Below are 21,285 nucleotides of genomic sequence, written 5' to 3'. Positions count from 1 at the left end.
TGATGAAGCCTTCCGGACCGAAGGTGAAACGTTTCAGCACAAAAAAAAAAACGAAACTGTCCAAATGATCTGACTGAAAAATGTTGGATTGTATACCTGAATTATTGAGCATGGACTTTGATATTTTTCAGCTACTTTCAGTTGTTTTTCCAGCTGTTTTGTGCTCCTTTCAGCTTGTTAAAGCAAATTTAAACTGTTTTTCACCAAGTTCTTCTGCAATAAGCATTCACACTGCATTTTCACAGAATATTTATCTACTGTAGTTCCCTGTAAGTTTGCTCTGTCCTGCCTGGTGCATCTATCACAGGGACAGTATGTTCCCCGCTCATCAGCTCTCCTGTGTACAGTGTTTAGGTGTTAGTAGAGAGTTAAGCAACAGGAAGTAATCAACTTAGCGTAAATCGGCAAGCATTCGTGGATGATACATTAACAGACAAATGACTCGTTTCCAGGGAAAAGAAAAGTCAGTGCTATTATCAGGGAATGGTTCAGATTTCTCATGAAAGACGTTGAAAAACCGAGGCTTTATTACTGAGATTGATAGTTTTGTTTTTGTGCTGAGGGATCTGGGAAAGAAACAACTTTCCTGATTATAAGTTTCTAAAAGTCAGCTTGTTACCAGTCATCAATATTGATCTGATTATCTGAAAGTTGCAACTTGCTCGCTACTCTTCCAAATGGAGGGGAATATGTTTAGTCCGGTCTGAGAGGAAACTGACAGAGTAGTCAACCCATAAGGAAGACATTTTGAATTAATAATAGGGTTCAAGTAAGGAATTTGTAAGGATGGTATCATTTGCTGTTTCTGTTTGTGTCTGTGTTTCCCTAGTGTTTCCTCGTCAGTTTAATTGTTGCCACCTTTGTCTCGTCACACCTGTTGTAATCACGTCTTGTCTTGTCTCCTGTTCTGTGTTGTTCCTCGTCGGGTCGTATTCGTTGGGTCTCTGCGTTCTCCTGCGTTCTCCTGCGTTCTCCTGCGTCTCCCCTGAGCTCTCCTGAGTCCTCCCTGAGTTTCCCTCTGAGCCTTCCATTTATATGTAAGTTTTGCTGCCACGTCAGCTGTTATTTTGTTCTTTATTCCCTATTAAAAGACTTATTTTTGTAATCTGCCGAGTTGAGTCCTGTCTGCACAATTGGGTTCGTTCCTGTCCACAAAATCCTGACAGAATTATTGAAAACCCAAGTGGACGGTCTTGATTGTTTTGCTTCTCTTTGCAAAACGTGGCATCAATTTTTTGGGCTGCTGTTCAGATCACTGGTCACTGAACCAGTTCTGATGAAACCAGTGATGAGCTCGTTGTTTGCATTCTCATTCCGAATCAACTCATTTAGCAGGTTTGGTGTTCCGTTGTTTTTAGCTTTGCTCTCTGGTCTGGTGTACTAATTTGAGCCCCCGGTGCCGTGGTGTGATTATTGGTCAGAAGGATTTGGACTCACGCCACAGAACCTCTTGGTTGTTTTTGTAATTACGTTCACAAGCTCTAGCCTTCTGTTTTTAAACTGCTTCACTAACCTGCGCTTGAATTGTTGTTTTGGAGCTGAAGTGGCTCAAAGCTGCTGATGGAGTACGTGAGGAGACACTTTTAAGGTTTATTTTTATTTTTGTCTTGTTTTATTTTCTCATGAATCAATGAGGGTTGGAAGGCCAAGGTGTGCGCTGGTTTACCACTAGATTAGTGTTGAAGTCGACAGTAATACATCAGTTAAGTTTATAAATGCAATGGGTTGCTAAAATTTGTTGCACATCTTGACTTATATTGTTATTTAACCAGTGAAGCCATCGTTTTCTTATAAAGTCCAGCTCTGTGCAGCGTTGAGTGGTCCAGCTCCATCAGGGTCATCTTTGGTCTCCTGGAAGTTTCTCTGATTCATGCTCTCCTTCCTTAAATTTAATGTCCGTGAGTTTTGGTGAACGACCTTCTCCAGTTCGCTGTGGTGACATAATCTTTCCATTTCCTGACAGCAGGGTCTCAGACTGTTTTGTCTTATAATCTTATAAGTGATCTTATATGATCTTATATCTTTTAATATGTCTTGTGGGATGAGTTCCTTGGTCTTCATGCTGCCTTTTGTTTGTTAATAGCACTTGGTACTTAGAGGAGCTGCACTGGTGTTGGTTTTGGGACTCGTTACAGCAGGTACTCAAATACTAAGATCATTTAACACTTAACTGGATCTTACTTTAATATTTGCATATTAAATATTTTTATGTTTCTTCTGAAGATGATGGAGCTTTGAAGCCACATGTATAAAGATGCATCCACTTCTTCGTTTTATATATTTTAGAATTATTTAAAACAAGTCATTCCCCCTACCCATTTAATATCAGTGATCTGGAGTATTTTGGGTTGAACTTTTATTTTAATTATTAAAAAAAACATTATTTAAATTCCAGTTTGTAAAACAACAAATAGAAAGTTTAGCCAGGAGGAAACATCCTTTGGTACCGTACGGATTATATTAGATATTATGAAACACAGTAACATCCCTGGATATTGTCATAGTTGTTTAAGACAGCATCACCCACTATAACAAATCCAAATCCATTTTTGCTAAACTTATCTTTTTTATCAGTTTAAATGCACTGAACACAAATATTTTCCACAGATTCAGTGTTATGAAACCCTCGCAGATCTCTGAACCCACACTCACTTTTCCACAGCTGCTTGTACACAACAGTCTGTAGCACTGCACTGAATTCTCACCTTTTTGTCTGACAAGCCCGACACCTGGTCCACGTACTCCTCCTGGATCATGAAGGCAGCCAAATTGGCAGTGTAGGAGGCCAGGAAGATGACAGCGAAGAAGGCCCAAACTGACACCATGATCTTACTGGTGGTGCCTTTAGGGTTCTGCACAGGAACAGAGTTGTTGAAAACCAGACCCCATAGCAGCCAGATGGCCTTACCGATGGTGAAGGAGGGACCTCCAGGCTCTGGGGGGAACACATGACAGATGGGGTTCAGAATATTTGTATTTACTTGTGGCCGCTCTTCTATCAGACATCTTTCAGATGGTGTAAAGTAAAAAAAACAAACAGATTTACTCCTATCGTTAAATTTGTGAGAGATCGCTGCATGTGCTACTATACCATCTACAGCCACTGCTGACAACCTGTTTTTACACGCTCGCTGTGTTCCACCTACCTCTACGTCTGTATGACAAGGTGTCAGGAAGCAAATACTGCCTACAGTAGCTCAGTGGTGGAGAACGCGGGAGTGGGGAGGGGGTAGATGGACGCACAACAGGCTACAATTATGCTACAGCTGGAGCAGCAGTATAGGACATTCTTACATAACCCAGAGATTAAACCACTCACCTCATACAACACTGCTGCAAGACGTCAAGTTAACAACTCCCAGTGTATTTGTTTATGTGCTTATTACACCTTTATCAGAAACCAAGCACCTTTCTGACTTTGTCTTGAGTGGCTGCCATCGCTGCCGACTGACGAACTGAATCTGAACCACCAGAATCTGATGGGATCGTTGATTTTAACAACTTCATGAAATTTCATTGAGTCAACACTGATCGTAGCCTTCATAGACTGTTCAGCTCAGCTCATATTTACAAAGTTCTTATTCGGTGCAATGATTGGTTATAAGGTGTAACAATGGTGTCACTTCCAGAACAATAGGACATTGGAAGTGAGGAACAGGGGATTCTGTGTTCACGCAGTGAGGCTTAGAATACTTAAGATCACGTATCTGCGTCTTGTCAATGATCCTCTTCATTAGTGAAAGAGCTTAAGTGACTGTCACTGCAGATAAGCTCTCAAAGACATCAAGTAGAAACTCTCAGCACTTCAGTTGCTCTCATTCAGACAGGATTGCCAAAGTAATTTAACACCTGGAGTTTTCCGTTTGAATGGTGCATTCAAGGAAAATAAAATTGCAGACTGGGTTTTCTATTAGCACATTAGATTGCCTGACGTACTTCGTAGCTACAGGAATGAACCTGGCCGTGTGTGGGTGTGTACATGCAAAGTGTGTTTGTGAATATGTGTGTGTGTCCTCTCACCTCGTCCATCTGCCAGACAGCGATTGTAACCCACCGGGCTGAAGTACTCGAACACAAAGACGGCAACAGCCGACACGATGAGCAGCATCACGAACATCATGACCCAGACGTCAGCGCTGAAGGGCTCTGAAACAAGAACAAGGAGGAGCAAAAAGTGTTCACAATGGAGAGTTGAGAATGACCATTAAACCAACTTTAAAGCCCCCAGTATCAACAGGATTATTTGTATTCAGACACTTGTCTGTGTGCGCCTCATGTTTATGGACATTATGTGTGAACGTGGACAGGAGCAAAATCTAATCCACAAGAAACGAGGTGTGTTTAAAACCATGTCGCTGTTGAAGTGAGCACATTTTTATTTCCTCTTTGACACCCGCTCTCTTACAAGGATTCAAGGATTTTTATTGTCATTCACATCACGTGTGGTACATGAGGTGGAACGAAACTACTTTGTATGTACACAGGGTCCCAGTTACATCCAACAAAAATACAAATTGTAAAGAAAACCAGTAATAAGATCATGAACTAAGAAACATTCACTAAACTAAGAATACAATAAGCACCAATAGAACAAAAACAATGCGCCACAACAACAGCAGCACGAACATGAGTCTGTGTGAGCAGATGAGGACCAATGAACACAGCAACATGAAATAAATCAGCAGCATGAGATCAGCATCTAATCAGCAGCACATATCAACAACCAAGTGGCACCACAGAGATTTTTGTTCACAGTTTTGTAAAACATATTTCATATGTATCTATCTTGTATGTTTCGTATCTATGTGACTTTTGGTATTGGTGCAACTTTAGCTTTTTCAAATATGTAGCCTTTTCTGCCATTTTATTTACTCATAGGAAATGAACTGAGCTCATTTTACATCCTTCAGATCTTTAGATCTGTTTACAACCTTTTACTGCTCCTTTCACATTTTGTTCTGTTTCAACTTCTTTCAGATTCCTCATGTAAATATAAACTTTTTCAGCTACCTTCAGCTAATTTCAGCAGTTTTTTTTAGCTGTTTTGTGCTCCTTTCAGATTCTTTCTTTTTTTCTTTCAGATTCTTTCTGCTAACTACTACATTGTTGTGCTTCTTCTAACTTTTTTCTTTTAATTTCAGCTTGTTATGCTCTTTTCAACTAATTTGTACAAGCTTCAGCTTTTTCTGCTTCTTTCAACCTATCAGGCAAACATGTCTGCTTTCTTCTGCTAATTTAAGCTTGTTCTACCTTTTCAAATACTTTTTTAAAGCATTTTTAGCTAATTTCAGCTGTTTTCAGATAAGTTCAAGTTTTTCATGGCAGTTTCTGCTACTTTCAACCTAATTAACTTCTTTCTGCTAATGTCAGCTTGTTATGATCCTTTCTGCTTTTGTTCGCTAGTTTCAATTATTTCAGCTATTATTTAGCTGTTTTCGTGCTAATTTTAGATTTTTTGGCTAATTCCACATTTTTTGCACTCATTTGAAAATTATTATAGCGTAATTCAGCAAAAATGTGCTCTCTCCACTTCCTTCTCAATATTTAATCTTCTTTCTGTCTTTTTAGCTACTTTTCAGTTTTTTTGTTTCTAATTTATGCTCTTTTTTCAGATAGGTTCCACCTTTTTATTCAAATTTTTTGCTTCTTTCAGCCTAATTTGTCAAACATATTATTGCTACTTTCTTCTGCTAATTTAATTTTTTTCTACCTTTTCAGCTACTTTCTTTTTTAGCTTTTTTTTGTGCTCATTTCTGCTTATTTAAACCTAATTCATCAAATATGTGTTCTTTCAGGTTTCTTCTGCTAACTTAGGTTTGTTATTCCAGTTAATCTACAATTCAGCATGTTTTTAGCTAATTTCAGCTGTTTTTTAGCAAGTTCTTCAGCAATAAGCATTCACACTGCATTTTCGCAGGAAATGCAATTTCTCTAGTTGTCATTGTAGTGAGTACAACAAAATTATGTGCCAAAAACATATCAAGCATAAAAAGATGAGGAAAAACAACAGTTTACAAGATACAGAGCAGTGTTAAGACACTGTATATGTGCATAGTGTGCACATGAAGACATTATTGCACACAGTTTTTGTACGTACACTGGGGATGCTCTGTGGTGCTAAATGCCCTGACGGCTGTGGGATAAAAACTGTTTTCCAGTGTATCTGTTCTTGTTTAATGAACATAATATAAATTGTTACTTCACATATTTGTTTAATGAAAGTACAAAAAACATATTCAGTTTAAAAAAAAGCTATTAAAACTACAACAAGAACTCATTGTGACAAATGTCTGTCCGCTTCATAACAAAAACTACAGATAATAATAATTTGGACATTATTTGGATCCACAGCTATCTGTGATGTCTGACCTTAGATCCTTTAACCAGACGTCATTAAAACCACTTTTGTGCTTCACTTTTAGAACTGGATAATCTCAAAGCTCTTCTTGTGGTTTTGTATCGATGGTAATCAGTTGGGATATATATATTTGCATGTATATATATATATATATATATATATTTGCATGTATATATATATATATATATATATATATATATATATACATACACACACACCAAGTATTTAATTAAACAAATAATGTGTTAGACTGCAAGAAAGATTTTATCTTGAAGTTGTAACATCAAATATTAGTCATTACCACTCCTCTCACCACAACCACAGATAAAAAAAGATGTAAAAAAAATCAAGTCAGACATATTTTTTGTAACTTATTAATAATCAAACAGTTTCAAACAAAGCAAGAGAACAAGAGGAATTATCTGCAGTGATTGAAGCTGCTTCTCAGTGAGAGTTTAGGAGATTTACTGTGAATAATGTGGCTAATTATGGCCTCAACATGAAGCTAAACTCTGGAGGTTTGTAGCATAACACAACATTTTTCAACCTTTAATCCCTTTAAGTGCAAAACAGTTTTCTTGTTTTTTTTCTTTCTTACACGTTCCACAAAATTAAAAAGCTCCAGATGAGTCACTATCAGGAATTACTGTTTCTGAGTTTAGGAATCAAACAAAAACATTTAGGACAGGGGGGGCAAATATTATAAGGCTGACAATTCTTTACAAATTATCAGATTTTAAACAATTGTTCAGCTAAACTTTTTAATGTCCCTGTAACAAAATATATATATTTTTTACAGCAACTTATAACAGGTAAACAATGATCTCATAGAAATTTTCTTTGTGATTGTTCATTAATTATGCAATATGAGCATATGTGTGCGTGTATTGGGTGGGGGGGGGGGGGGGTATTTATGTGTTTTTCATTTGTTTGCCAGAAGCAGCAGGTGAGTTTTTTCTCACCTAGAAAGGCAGAGGGGGAGACAGTTCCGTTACTTCGGGACACCATGACACTGATCCCCGTCTCGATGAAAGGCACAGAGAAGTCAATGACCTCTGACCTCTCCTCATTGATGGTGAGTGAACCCACCGCCATGTGGGCATTCTTTGCCACCACCTACAGGCCAAGCAGACAGACACACAGAGAGAAACATGAGCTCAACACTCTCAGCTAAAATCCTTTTCTTACAGAGAGAAGCAAGAGGGAACAAGACGTACGCTGATGCCTCACATCGCTTAAGGGTTTGAAGTGAGTGTTTGTAGTTTTTGATATAAGTGTTTTTCTGGTCTGGAATTGAACAGATGAGGTGAGTAAACCTTAATGTTTTTAGTGCAAAATATTCAAGTAGGTAGCTGTATAAAATATACCGGTAGGTGTTTTTGTGTTTTATTTTATTTTTTGCTCGTCCATGTAAGTGACGATCAGCTGAAAATGGCTGAGGCCAAGGGGTGGCCAGTGGTGGCCTTGGCCACCATGGATTAAACTTCATCCACCTCAAGGGTCACCCCAATCATTTGAGGAAACTATACTTTTAAGCAAAATAAAACTAGAAAGCATAGTTTCCACAAATGATAGAGGTGGTTGATGGTGGCCATCTTGGATTTTAATATAGCAACCCAATATTCAGTAGTTACCTTTCTTACCCCTGGTTGGATCCGCACATAGACATTAATACGTAGACGCCCCATTGGACGTTGAACAGCGTTCCTACGTCGGCGCCATCTTGGTGAAGTCAGGAGGAATACGGAGACGGTAAAATGCCTCGTACGTGTGCTGCTTCAACAAGTCTCTTGATTGTTTTTCAGCCATAGTCTGCATAATTTTCACCATTATAACAGTGTCTTTGGAGTGTACGTGTCAAAGTTATGGAAAATGGATTCCCGTGCAGAATTAATTTATTCGTTAAATTTTCATTCATTCATTCAACCTGGTATTTACTTTAGTCTGCTCATGGTATTGTATCTAATAATAATAGAATGTGTACATAACCTGTGCGTATGTGTGTTGTTTAAAATGATTTTGTTGCCTCCAAATGGTCAAAAAAAAAAAAAGATATGTTTATTTCTTGTGTGCAGAGGGGTGTTAATCTTGTGAGAGTAGCTCTGCTGCAGCTTCCAAGATGGCCGCTAACGACCTACACCTGGCGGTCATCTCCCTGATGAGCATCGACTCCTATTTAAGGCTGCAGTCAAGACTACTCGATGCTGGAGCATTGATTCCCTCTCGTTCCTCGCTTTGGACGAACCAGTCTTGCCTTGTTCTCTCGACACCCTGTCAGGCCTCACGGAGACCCTGACTTTTGGATCCTGGATCATAACAGAACCTGTGGCTGGGACTCATACTTCTTGGGACTCCTGAACTCACTCCAGTACCAACGAAACTGAGTTCCAGTTCCAGGCCCCTGTATATATTGTATATAATCTTAAACTCCACTGTAAATAAACATCATTCTTTTGTATCTCAGTCTTGTGTCGTTCTGGGTTCTCGTTACAACTGGGTTGACCACACATACAACAAATCTACATTTATTGTCATTCATGTATTAATAAAATGTAACATACACTGTATTTTTTTTTGCACTACTTTACAGCTGATGAAACATGAATTACTGATGTGTGGGATCAATAAAGTTATTGTACTAAACTAAGAAGCTTTAATACATTGTTTTTGGTACCTGTTTCCCATTACTTTAGTGTGTGTGTGTGTGTGTGTGTGTGTGTGTGTGTGCGTGTGTGTGTGTGTGTGTGTGTGTGAATTAAATAAGCTGTGGCATTAACATAAAATTCACTGTTAAAATGTGCTTTAAAATCCTGTTTGTATTAGTTCACAGTGCAGCTTTGACTCCTCTAATATGGCGGACACACAATTACATCACATCAGCGGGCCAACCCAGTCAACGGGGAGTCTACGTATTAATGTCTATGGGATCCACATACCAAAATAGAATTTGGCACGTTGCTTATTTTTAAAGTTACTCAGCTCACAAAGTCAGCGTATGTACATATATGGTGGCAGCCATCTTTGAAGTCAACGTGGCAACCCAATTTTCGAAAGGAACGTTTCTTGCATCTAGATACAGCCACACACAAAAACAGAAGTTGGTACCTCATTTATTTTTCCACTTATGCTCACAACATGCACGGATGGATGAAGGGTATTTAATTCCCCCTCTTCACTTTGCACAAGGGGGAAAACCAGCCGAAACCAGCCTTGTTTACGTGTGTCAGTTATATTTAGCTGCACGTTTCTTAAACTTGTGGCCATAATAACAAAAAAAAGCACAAACTGTGTTAGTGATATCAATGAGAGAGTGAAAAGACAATCTACACACTCTTGTCTCTGTCACATTTCTTCCTGGAGGCCAGATCTCTCCCTTCACTGCTTGCTGCATCTGTTTCCCCCTCATTCAAATGAAATCATTAGCTGCTCGCTTAGGCATTAAAATCCACGCTCACATTTTGCATAAAATTGTCTTCATCTAAATGCACAGGAGTTTTACACCACAAGCCATCAGCTCCAGATCGATGTAAACTGTTAACCTGTGGCACAATCAGTTAAATCGGGCTGCACGTTTATTTAAGGCGTCTGAATTGTGTGGAGTGTCAAATGTGCCACGTGTGCAGGAGAGCTGTGGGTCTTTGCCTGAAGCTGCTTTCTCCCTCCACTCCAGTTGTTCTCTCTTTCTACATCTGTATTCTTTCTCCATCTCTGATTGGGAGCCCTCATTGAACCCTCCTGAGGTTTTTCTAGATCTGATCACAGCTTCCCCTCAGGCCAGGTTATGGGAAACGAGGACTTTTGTTGGCATGACAGAGACTGTGAGAAACTAACAAGAGAGATTGATATTCAAACAGTATAATCAAGACTACCAAACATAAATAAATACAATCCTGCTCTTGGCTGGCAGTGGAAACATTTACTTCAAGTGTTTTGTTGATTTTCATAGTGCTGAGAAGCAGATACTGGGTCTCTGGAGGAGGAAATAAAGGCAGCACACGCATTGAGAGGACAAAATGAAAGGAATAAAGAACATTCATACGTTGAATAAATAAACCGGTGAAACATAAATGAATCTATATTTTATTCATGCTGTTACGTGCACAGCCTTGTCACAGAAATAATTCTGTCGCATTTGTTCGGATGCTCGCCGACGTCTGCCGGAGGTTAAATTAAAAGGCTACACCTAGTAGCTCCTCATGCTCTGCAGATCGGCAGACGTTGAGGTGATGACCCCTGTGAGCTGAAAACAGCTTTTTGTGCATTTGAAGAGTCACTTTGTTTTTATTGTGTCAAAGCGTGGTGAGCATCACTGAATGCACAGGAAAGCTCGAAGCCATCGGTGACACGTAGTCCATGACGACGAGTTAAACGCGGGCGCAGCTGCAAGAAAAATACACGTTTACTCCACTGGTTCTGATGGAAATCAGAGAAATTCACATATTGTTATTTTATTTTGGATAAACTGCCCCGACGTGTCACTCTGGTGGTTGAGGAACATTTGCATGGTGATATCTTTTGAGTTCTGCTGCAGTGCTCTGCCAGCTGTGAAATCCACAATCAGATGGTGTACCAGCAGGTCGGCACGAACTGTCACTGTGGGTATTTTTAACCTACTGACAAATGAGGCCGAGCCAAGGCTTCTCTCTACTGTTGGGATAAACTGTACCTCGTCATTCAGCTCACAGGACGAAGGTTTGGAAGTGGTTACACTACAGCAGAGGCGTGGCTACAGGTGGGCCTGGCAGGGCATACCTAGTACAACAATGGACTTTTTTTCATTCTTGATGCTTAAATTGTTAAAATAATGAAAGAAAAAAAGTATATTTCTAGCTTAAAAAAAAAACAATACAGTGAACTCCCACAAAGTCACAGTTCAGAGTTCACAGACTCAGTCATTCATGGATTTTTCCTTAGAAACTATCTACTACTTGTTCATGGAAACAACTGCAATTTCATGGAAAGCACAAATATGTGCAATTTTATCTTTTTTATTTTTAGTTTAAACAATTCTTTTGACATCATTCTCATTATCACCAGTGCGGTCACTGTGCACCGCTACCTGGTGTATCTTCCTTCTAACCTACAAAGCTCTCAACAACCTAGCTCCATCTTATATTGCAGATCTTATTGTTCCATATTTTCCTAACAGAGCACTTCGCGCTCAGACTTCAGGTTTACATGTGATTCCTAGAGTTTCCAAAAGCATAACGGGAGGAAGATTTTTCAGTTATCAGGCTCCTCTCTTGTGTAACCCACTTCCAGTTTCTGTCAGTAGGGCTGATACATTATCCAGTTTGAAGACTGGGCTTAAGACTTTCCTTTTTGGTAAATCCTATAGTTAGTCAGCTTGGTTTCCTGACCTATTCCTTATCCTATGGTGCTATAACCTTAAACTACTGGAGGACAAATTGACCTCATTTCATCACAAATGCATGCAAATTAATGGTTTGTAATTATTCTTTTTTAACATGTGATTTCTGATTTTTTGTCTTTTGTCTTTCCTCCTAGAGAAAAACCTGCGTACCTCCATCTTGGACCTGCCATTGTGTGTCTGTTTCTCCTTCCTGTCTTCTCAAACCCAGCTGATCGAAGCAGATGGCAGCTTATCCTGAGTCTGCTTCTGCAGGAGGTTTCTTCCTCATGAGGGAGTTTTTCCTTTCCACTGTTGCCTTTGTGCTTGCTTAGGATGGGAGTCTGCGAGGAAGTTAGACTCAAAGCAGTCTGCTGGCTCCTTAAACAAATAACGTTATTAACTGACTTTTTATATATATGAATGTTTCTGTTCAGTGCCCTGAGATGACTTCTATTGTGATTTGGTGCCATATAAATAAATTGAATTGAATTAAATTGTATTTTTTTCCAGCGTGTGCACTCTGAGCAACAAAATGGACAAACTTAAACTCTTGGTGGGGAAAACAGAGTTTGTATCTTCTGTTTTGTGCTTCTTGGACACATGGCTGTGTGAGCCGGTACCTGACTCTGTGCCACAACTGGGCTTCCAGGTCCCCAGAGTGGACAGGGTCATGGAGCTTGAACAGACGGAGGTCTGTTTTACATCAGTGATGGCAGGTCTACTGATGGTTGTCCTGTAACACTGTTTTCAGACCTGTAAGCCTTTTGAACCTTCCTGTGAGCTCACTTTATTCATCTCAGTGTCTACATTCCTCCAGGCGCTGACGCAAAGAACACAGCTAACATTCTCCACCAGATCCTGTGGGCGGAGCGGCCATTTTTGAGTATGTCAGCTTTTTCTTTTGATTTAAAATGTTTGTGTGGCACCAAGACCTTAAAGCAAAGACCTTATATGTGCAGATCTACTTGGCAATAAATTATTCAGATGGTTTTTTTGGGACCACATCCAAAATTTACGTCTTTTCACAAATTGCGGGTGCTCTAAGAACAAATCCCTCAAACATTTCGGGGGTCTACTGTAGATGTTTTGTCTTGCTCTTGCTGTTTTATATGACTGCTGTGTCTGAAGCTGGTTCATTCGGTCCAGATGGGTTTAATTATTTGTACGGACTGTCCAGGTATTTGTCCTACAGATGATCTGTTCCCAGGTTGAGTTCATAACTGAATAATTTCTACCTTTTAATGGTTAGCAAGCTAAAATAGTTTGAGTTTAGATTCATGACAAGCAAGAAAAATACAGAGAATTCTGCTCAACATCAATTTGTTACTCCCAGTTTTTGGTATAGCTGCAATAATACATTTATGGTGTGATCAAAACACAGTTGATTTTTCTGTAGGCACAAAATAATTTTTAGAACAATTCAATAAACAAATAATTTATTGTTCATTATATCTCAGCTGATTTGAAACATCAGCACTTGCTTTTCTAACCACAGTAAAAGTTGGTATCATGGAGAAAGTGACTCAGTGGTGATGCAGTAACAAAAACTCTTACTTTTGACCAAATAAACATAATTAATAATTAATAATAATAATAATAATAATAAAACATTAATAATTAATAATAATAATAATAATAAAACAAGTGTTAACCATTTAGAGTAGCACAGTCACTAAACATTTGCTGAGAGTTTCATGGCTCTATCTAATGAGAATTGAAAACAGAATGTTAATTTTGTGTAGAGGTACAACTTTTAACGTTGTTCCATAAGATCAATGGTATTGGTCCAGAATTTAGGATTTTATGTAGATTTTTTGTAGATTTTTTAAATCAAGATACACCATCTTGGTATAACTTGTAACTCTTTAAATTAAATTGTTATGAAATTAAATGAGTAAAAACTGTATTGTAATGGTCACAACTTTCTGCCCCTGTTGTCTTATAGGTTGGACAGTTTAGGAACCAGTGTTGCAGAAAACAGGGTCAGCATACTGTAAACACGGTTCCAGTTTCCATTTATCTTACAAGTTGTTAAAATTTAGTCATGCCCACCTATAAACTCATCTGCACTCCCTTGAACCAAGGATCACTTCAACACTTGCTCTTGTCAAGGGCGGACACATTTCTCCTCCTCTCTCTCTCCACTTTGCTTTCCTGTCTGTGAAACTGTTTTAGAGCCTCTCTGATACAAATTCTCTGAATCGTAACTCTGCTATGGATTTTGTCAGGTGGTCCCTCAACGCAATTGATACAATTTTTTCGAAGAGAAGACTGGCTGGTGAGTCGACACCCTGTTGGCAAGCATGCAGCTGGATAGATCATCGACTTGGAAGACTTGGTGATGTGTCTATCTCTGTTGTCAATCGAGGATGTTAAGGACGCATGGGAACTAACCTGTATAAATGAAGGTTGAATGAATATGTCATTGTCTTTATGATAACTGGTTTCCTGCTTTTTGGATTTGGCTGGTTCCTGGTCTATCAACAAACAAGGAACTTGTCTGCAGTAAATTTGGCCCTGGTCAGGCTGTCTGCCTTATGTGATGGCTTGGTTCGTGCCTCGAGAACCCAGACTCAATTGCTAACTTTGGCAGGACGGAGCAGATCTCGGGGAATATTCTCAGACATGGACCAGTGGTGTGGCCACTTAGTTAGGATGTTTTGGAACCAAGAGGACTGACATAGATTCAAGGTAGACAAAATCAAAGTTCTGCCTGTCCCCAAAACAATCATGTTTATCTGAATTTGGCCCCCTCACTGGCCTTGACAGGCCACCTTATCTTAATTTGCCAGGCTGCTCTGTAAACCTTGATGCTCTGCCCCCTATCAGAGTGGCCAAACTGAATAAACACTCTGTCATAATTTCAGGACTCTTTGGATTCGATCGGACATCATCCTTGGCTGACCTCAGCACCTCATTATGTGCTTGTGTGCACATATATATTTTTTTCATTTTCAGGCTATTAATCTTCAGCCAAAGGTTAAGAGCATGTTAGGATTTTTTTTTTTTTCCTTCAAAACCAATGTTGTCACTTTCACCACTTTATTGTCTGTCCAAACAGGTCTCACATGTAAACGAGTCTTCGAGACTCAATGTGATTTATCTGTATAAATAAAGGTTAAGTGAATGTAGTGCGTGCAGGGAGTGTTAAAGAAACCACCCTCACCTCTCCCACCATGCCGTTCCAAGTCCCGTTAACCTTCTTGCCGTGTTTTCCGTTGGTGACCAAGTACAGGTCGTAAGTGAACTTGACTGTCTTGGCGATTTTTTTCAAGATGTCGATACAGAAACCTTTGCAGCAGCGCTTGATGTAAATTCCCGAATCGCCTGTGTGATTGCTGTTGTTTGGTTGTTGAGGAGAAGGAGAGGGAACAGAGTGGAAAAACAAGAGGAGAAAGTTTCAGCAAACTCATATTCAACACATTTATATAAAAAAAGTGTCAAAGATAGCTGTGAAAACTTTTGATGAAGCTCTTGTGAAGGCAAACACCTCTTAGGAATGATCATTTCTGGAAGACACGTACTGAGACAGGGATTTGTTTTGAATAAAATCTCTGAGCAAACTCATTAATGATCAAACTAGATGCACAAACACACATACAATGCAACTACCACTTTTCAACAAAAGTAAAAAATAATAAGCCACATTACTGCATGGTAGGATGGTTTTTGTAAGAAAACCTTTTAGTCAGCACGTTATTAGAATTTCCATTTATAATAAATAAAACGTAAACTTCTCAGCACCTAGTTTTTATTCTCACACAAGTAAATTGTTCAAAAGCTTACCAATTATACATTAATGAAAGTCAAAGCCTAACGAGGCAAACATCATACCAAACAGTGCGTCACCAGTCAGTGTGTTGTGTTGGCTCACAACAGATCCAGCTGCACAAAGGGTCACAATGGCAGGTTTGGCAATGCTACCAGAGTAATAAGAGGACCACATATTGCATATTAAACACCTGTAGACAAACTATTATACAGCAATACAGCATTCTACACCAAGAGCCTGGACAAAACAAAAGACCTTGTATAGCATTTGATCTTGATTTGTAACCTAGACCTTGATTCTGGGGTGATGAAAATTTTATGGGACATGCAGTCTAGTGGTGGTACCAATGTGTATCAAGTTTAATTAAATTATATTGAGAGATCAAAATTTAGGGTCTGGACAAGAAAAGACCTTGTTTTAACTTTATCTTTGAGATCTTGACCTTAGAGCTGAGGTGATGAAAAATGTGTGCAACACTTTGTCCATACATATCCTCCATATACATCATGTATATACTACATGTACATATGGGTTCCATCCGTCCATCTATATCTGTCTGTCTGTCTGTGTCTGTGTCTGTCTGTCTGTCTGTGTGTATGTGTGTCTGTCTGTCTCTCTGAGTGTCTGTGTGTGGGTGGGTTAGTCTTTTGACGAGCATATAAAACTAAAGTCAGTTGATTTCTCTCCTCACACAAAGCTGTGTTCATTTGATTTTGTCCTGATGCTGGTTTATGAAATCAAGCTGTAGCAAATAAACTACCTTCAAGAAAAAAAAATCCCACTGTATAACAAGGAATAAGAGGAACACATGGGTTTAGTCATCGAAGCCCACATACTGTACATCTGTCACTCTGTGTTCAACGACAACATGGCTCTGGGCATCTGGCCCATGGAATATTTTTGTCTGAAAATAATCCTGCATATTGTGCGTGGCAAATTTCTGCCAATCCATATTATTATCGTGTGAGTTAGGCTGTTAGGAAATATGTCCAGAGATGAAGGGCATTGACGAATAAAACAGGTTGGAAGATAGCGCAGTATAAAAGAAGATGTAGAACTGCTTCAGGTTATTTCAGGTAGGTCAGGGATGAGAAGGGAGCCCACTGAAGAAAATTCATTATCAATTTCTGAGAATAAGAGAATCCACGTGAAGAGGGGGAAAATAGGGACAGAAACTGAGCCAATGTTCCAGTTTGCAGAGATGAAACAAGTCAAAGTCATCCCAGCACAGAAAGATACAATTACTGAAGGCTGCAGCAACGGCTTGAGCAGGGAGGCCCAGACATCTCTTTCCACAGCCTCCTCTTCTAACTCCTCTGGGAGAACTCCAAGGCGTTCCCAGGCCAACTGAGAGACGTAGTCTCTTCAGCATGTCCTGAGTCTTCCCCGGGGTGACCAGAAGTCCTCCATAGGGAGGCACCCAGGGGGCATCCTTACCAGATGTCCAAACCTCATCAACTGGCTCCTCTGGATGTGCAGGAGCAGCAGCTCTACTCTGAGGCTCTTATGGATAACTGAACTTTTCACCCTGTCTCTGAGAAAACTCATTCCAACCTATATTTTCTGCACACTCATTTTTTCACTCACTATCCAAAGTTTGTCGCCATAGGAGAGGGTAGGAACTTAGACCGTCCGGTAAACATAGCTTTGCCTTACAGTGTTGCTCCTTCTCCCCCTCAATGGATTGGTACAACTTCTGCAGCATTGCTGAAGTTGCACCAATCGTCTGTCAATCTCACAATAAATTCTTTCCTCACCCGTGAACAAAATCCTGAGGTACTTGAATTCCTCCACTTGAGACTGCATCTTTCTCTCATAGGCAATCCAGCCTTGTCTGGCTGAGGACCATGACCTGAGATTTGGAGGTTGATTGGAGAAAGTTGATGAATATTGCTTTTTTGGGCAGTAGCTGCATTGGCACTTCACAAATTCTACAAAAAAATTCTAGATTTAACTAAGGTACAGATGCAGCTGCAAGACCAAGACCCTCACCTGAGTTTCAGCTGCTTGCGACACGGCACAGTGTTCCTCATGCAGGTACCGCTGAGGGGATCCACATCTTCCACAATGACAAATGGCGCCTCCTCCAGAGTCACGATGGACAGGTGGTCATCCCGCTCCTCCACGTCCGAGTACAGCTCGAAGCGAGGCCACACGTGGTACCTCATCGTTAAAGAGCCTCTCTCCCACTTTCCAACCTGTGTGGGTGAGAGTTGGGGGAGAGCTGTGTGATGAACAGGCAACAGTAAAATCCATTTTTAAGTGGCAGAGAGATACTCCAAAACAGGACAAAGTGACAGACATGTCATGTCCGACAGGGTAACAATCACACAGCAAGAAAACAGCCAGAGGGTGGATTAGAGGAAGAGAAGACATTTACCCTGTCCCACTGTCTGTCCTTGTCTAGAAGTATGATGACCAGCTTGGGGAACATCTGGTGGCCTTTTTCACTGAATGACAGGTTCCGACCCTCAAATGTCACATTCATAACATACCTGAAAAAAGGACATCAGTTAACCAGACAAAACTTACTTTGATGGTTTAGGGATTAAACATGATTTCCCCTTTTTTTATTCCTCAGGTATTGTGTTTATATGATCTGATGGCATTAGTGGATAGTTTCAATTCAATTCAGTTTATTTATATAGTGCCAAATCACAACAAAGTTGTCTCAGGGCACTTTACAGGAACATTCACATACATAAAAACCAATTAGTAAAGTTCTCTATCTAAGGAATCTATAGTGACCTCAATCCACAGGGACCTCTCTTCCCCATCCTCAGGGCCCAAAGGATCACTAACATCCCAGATTCTGCAGGACACCCTTAGACATTCTGATGGTGTCCTACTCTATAATCATGTTCTAGTTACTAACTTTGCTTGTGTGGATCTGTAAGCCCAACCACGTGTCACTGAGGGGTTTTCTACTTTAACATTTCATCCAATAATAATAACTGTTGATATACAATATATGTTTAACACAGAAACAAACAAGATTATGCTAAAATTGACTTGATAGCCATCTCATTTAGGGGTGAATCAATGCTTTTGCCTTTTACGAGTACAAACTACAGTTTGGAAAAAAAAATACAGTTTTTGAGATTCCCTGAATGACAGACATGTTTCTCTTCTCCCGCATGGTAAATATCTCGGTCATTCAAAAGACGGTTCAGTGAAATGGCTGCACAGACCAGTCCTTCCTCTAAAGGTCCATAAATCACAGGTGAAAAAATGTATTAATAATAATAATAATAATAATAATGTGTTATGTGTTGTCATCATTGTATGGTCCCATACAATGACAAAATTGGCTCTCTGCATTTAACTCATCGCACCTGGGATACACTCAGGTGGAGCAGTGGGCAGCTATTGAAAGCACCCAGGGAGAAATTAGGAATAGCTCTTAAATGTCTGCAACCAGGGCAGCACGGTGGCACAACTGGTAGAGCTGCTGCCTCTCAGCAAGCAGGTCCTTGGTTCAAACCCCGGTCCAGGGGCCTTCTGGGTGGAGTTTGCATGTTCTTTCCGTGCATGCGTGGGTTTTCTCCGGGTACTCCGGTTTCCACCCACAGACCAAAAACATGCATGTTAGGCTAATTGGTAACTAAATTGTCCCTAGGTGTGAGTGGGAGAGTGAATGGTTGTTTGTCTCGTTTGTCTCTATGTGGCCCTGTGATGGACTTGCGACCCGTCCAGGGTGTACCCCGCCCCTCGCACAGTGATTGCTGGACATGGGCACCAGCGACCCCCATGACCCAAAATGGATTAAGCGGGTAAAGATAATGGATGGATGGATGGATGTCTGCAACCAAGTTTTTTGTTGTTCATTGTAAAGAGCTGTTCAAACGATTTGAATCATTTGCGAACATCACATCTGTAGTACGCTCGTTAAAATTTTGAGAATTATGATTGGCCCCTTTGACAACAAACAATATGTCTTATGTGACTTATGAATCACATTCACTGCAACTTATTCAAGATTCAAGGTTCTTTATCGTCCTTCACATCGCATGCGGTACATGAGGTGGAATGAAATTATGTGCACAGGGTCCCAGTTACATCCAACAGCAGCAAAAATATACAGTGTAAAAAGAAACAGTAAATGAGGATTTAAGATAAAAACTAAGATACAAAGTATACGCTAAACGAACGCCCACGGTATGCTAAAAGAGCTAAGATACAATCTACAAACATAATGTAGGTAAAAACATCCCTAATGCATCCATACATTTCTATGCTGATGACACAGTTGTTGATTGTCGAGCTAAAACTGTTGCTAAGGCTTTCCAGCTTTTGAAATCTGCATTCAGCTACATCCAGACAGATTTGTTCCACCTCAAACTTGTCCTAAATGCCGACAAAACCAAAGGGATGCTTTTTTCAAATAGGAAGTTGGTCCCAGCAATTCTTCCTCCGATTTTATCCTCAAATGGTGTCCCGATTGAGTTTGTTGATTCCTATAAATATTTGGGTATCTTTGTTGACTCACATCTCTCTTTTAAGCTCCATGTGGAACACTTGGTAAAGAAACTGAAAGTTAAACTGGGTTTCTTTTTCAGAAGCAGGTCCTGTCTAACCCTGAATGCTAGGAAACGCCTTGTAGGTGGTGGGATGTACAATCATTTGCACCTCCCGGACCTGTGCCCACTCTCATATGTAGCATGTAGACATTTAGGGTTCTGGGCGGAGATGAGGGGTGAACGGGCGCCGTCTGCTCTCTGGGCAAGCGGTGGGTCTGTGCCGGTCGCCACCTCATCCCCCCATTTTAAACGCACTGTATAACAACATGCATCAACACCATATTCGAGTGGGAGGAGGAGGAAGTGGGTCTGTTCATAATTTATTTATGCATATATAGATTTATTTTATTTTTTTTCACAAACACCTCCTTTCTCCGTGTGACACTAGGGGTCGAGGATGGGGTTGGGGGGGGGGGCATATTGTTGGGGTCTGGGCTGTGGGTGGGCTTTGGGCCTTGGGGGCGGTTGGTGATGGGGCCGGTGTTTCGGTTCCCCCTGGGCTGTTCCGATTCTTTTAATCTAGGTTCCTGGTTGCGATGGCCGGCACTTTGACCGGGGTGGCTGCCAGCTTTCGGTGGGGGGTCGGCTATGGTAGTGTACGTGTGGTCATTGGTGGTGTAGGGCGGCGGTTGGGGGCGTGGCTTCACCTCATCGGGGCACTGGCTGGTCTTCCTGTGAGGGGGGTGCGTAGGTGGCGTGCTGGGGCGTCTCCGGGCCTATGGTGCGGAGCTCTTGATGTGAAAGCCGGCCCTCCTCGGCTGCAGCTCCCTGCTGCTCTGCCCCTTGGGCTGGGGCCGGCCTGTGGTCGCTGTCAGGTAGATGGTGCATGTGGTCGGCCCGACAGAGATTCTGTCGGGCTATCTGTGTGTGCCTGTTTGTTGCTCAGGTTGGGTTTTTGGTGGTCCCCCCTCTCTTGGATCAATTTGGGCCCCACGTTTGGTGTGGGGCCCACTCCCCCCGGTCGTGCCCCCCTTTGGCGGGGGGCCCCCTTGCCGCCGGTGCATTGGTGGCTCTCGGCGTCTGGGCTGGGTGGTGGGGTGTACGTCGGTCCGCCCTGGTTGCTGCCTGGCGGGGCCTGGGTGCCCTGGCTCTGTCGGGGCTCTGCTGGGGGGTGGTATGGCCTCGGGGCTTGGTGTCCATGGCTGGATCTACTTGGGGGGGCATGGGTTGCCGGCCGGACCTGCGGGCTCGTTGCTGCAGCTTCCTGGAGGCTCTGCATTGTGGTTGCTGGGGTCACCCGGTTCTTTCCTCTGCTCCTCTCTGGGGGGGGGGGGGGGGGGGG

At 41.1% G+C, this 21,285-nt stretch overlaps 1 protein-coding gene across 1 annotated transcript in view; it reads right to left on the bottom strand.

Annotated features, from left to right (window-relative positions):
- grin2bb (glutamate receptor, ionotropic, N-methyl D-aspartate 2B, genome duplicate b) overlaps positions 1 to 21,285 on the bottom strand; it is a 200,182-nt gene that overhangs the window by 41,881 nt on the left and 137,016 nt on the right. The window contains exons 6-11 of the mRNA XM_037698261.1: positions 17,864 to 17,978; positions 17,476 to 17,681; positions 14,878 to 15,049; positions 7,321 to 7,474; positions 4,021 to 4,146; positions 2,706 to 2,935 (exon numbers count right to left, since the gene is read on the bottom strand). Coding sequence (XP_037554189.1) covers positions 2,706 to 2,935; positions 4,021 to 4,146; positions 7,321 to 7,474; positions 14,878 to 15,049; positions 17,476 to 17,681; positions 17,864 to 17,978 — 1,003 coding nt within the window. The remainder of the gene's footprint in view (positions 1 to 2,705; positions 2,936 to 4,020; positions 4,147 to 7,320; positions 7,475 to 14,877; positions 15,050 to 17,475; positions 17,682 to 17,863; positions 17,979 to 21,285) is intronic.

The sequence above is a fragment of the Nematolebias whitei genome, chromosome 3, assembly GCF_014905685.2.
Source record: "Nematolebias whitei isolate Nwh7 chromosome 3, NemWhi1, whole genome shotgun sequence".
NCBI classification, from domain to species: domain Eukaryota; kingdom Metazoa; phylum Chordata; class Actinopteri; order Cyprinodontiformes; family Rivulidae; genus Nematolebias; species Nematolebias whitei.
This window is presented reverse-complemented; position numbering and strand designations above follow the sequence as displayed.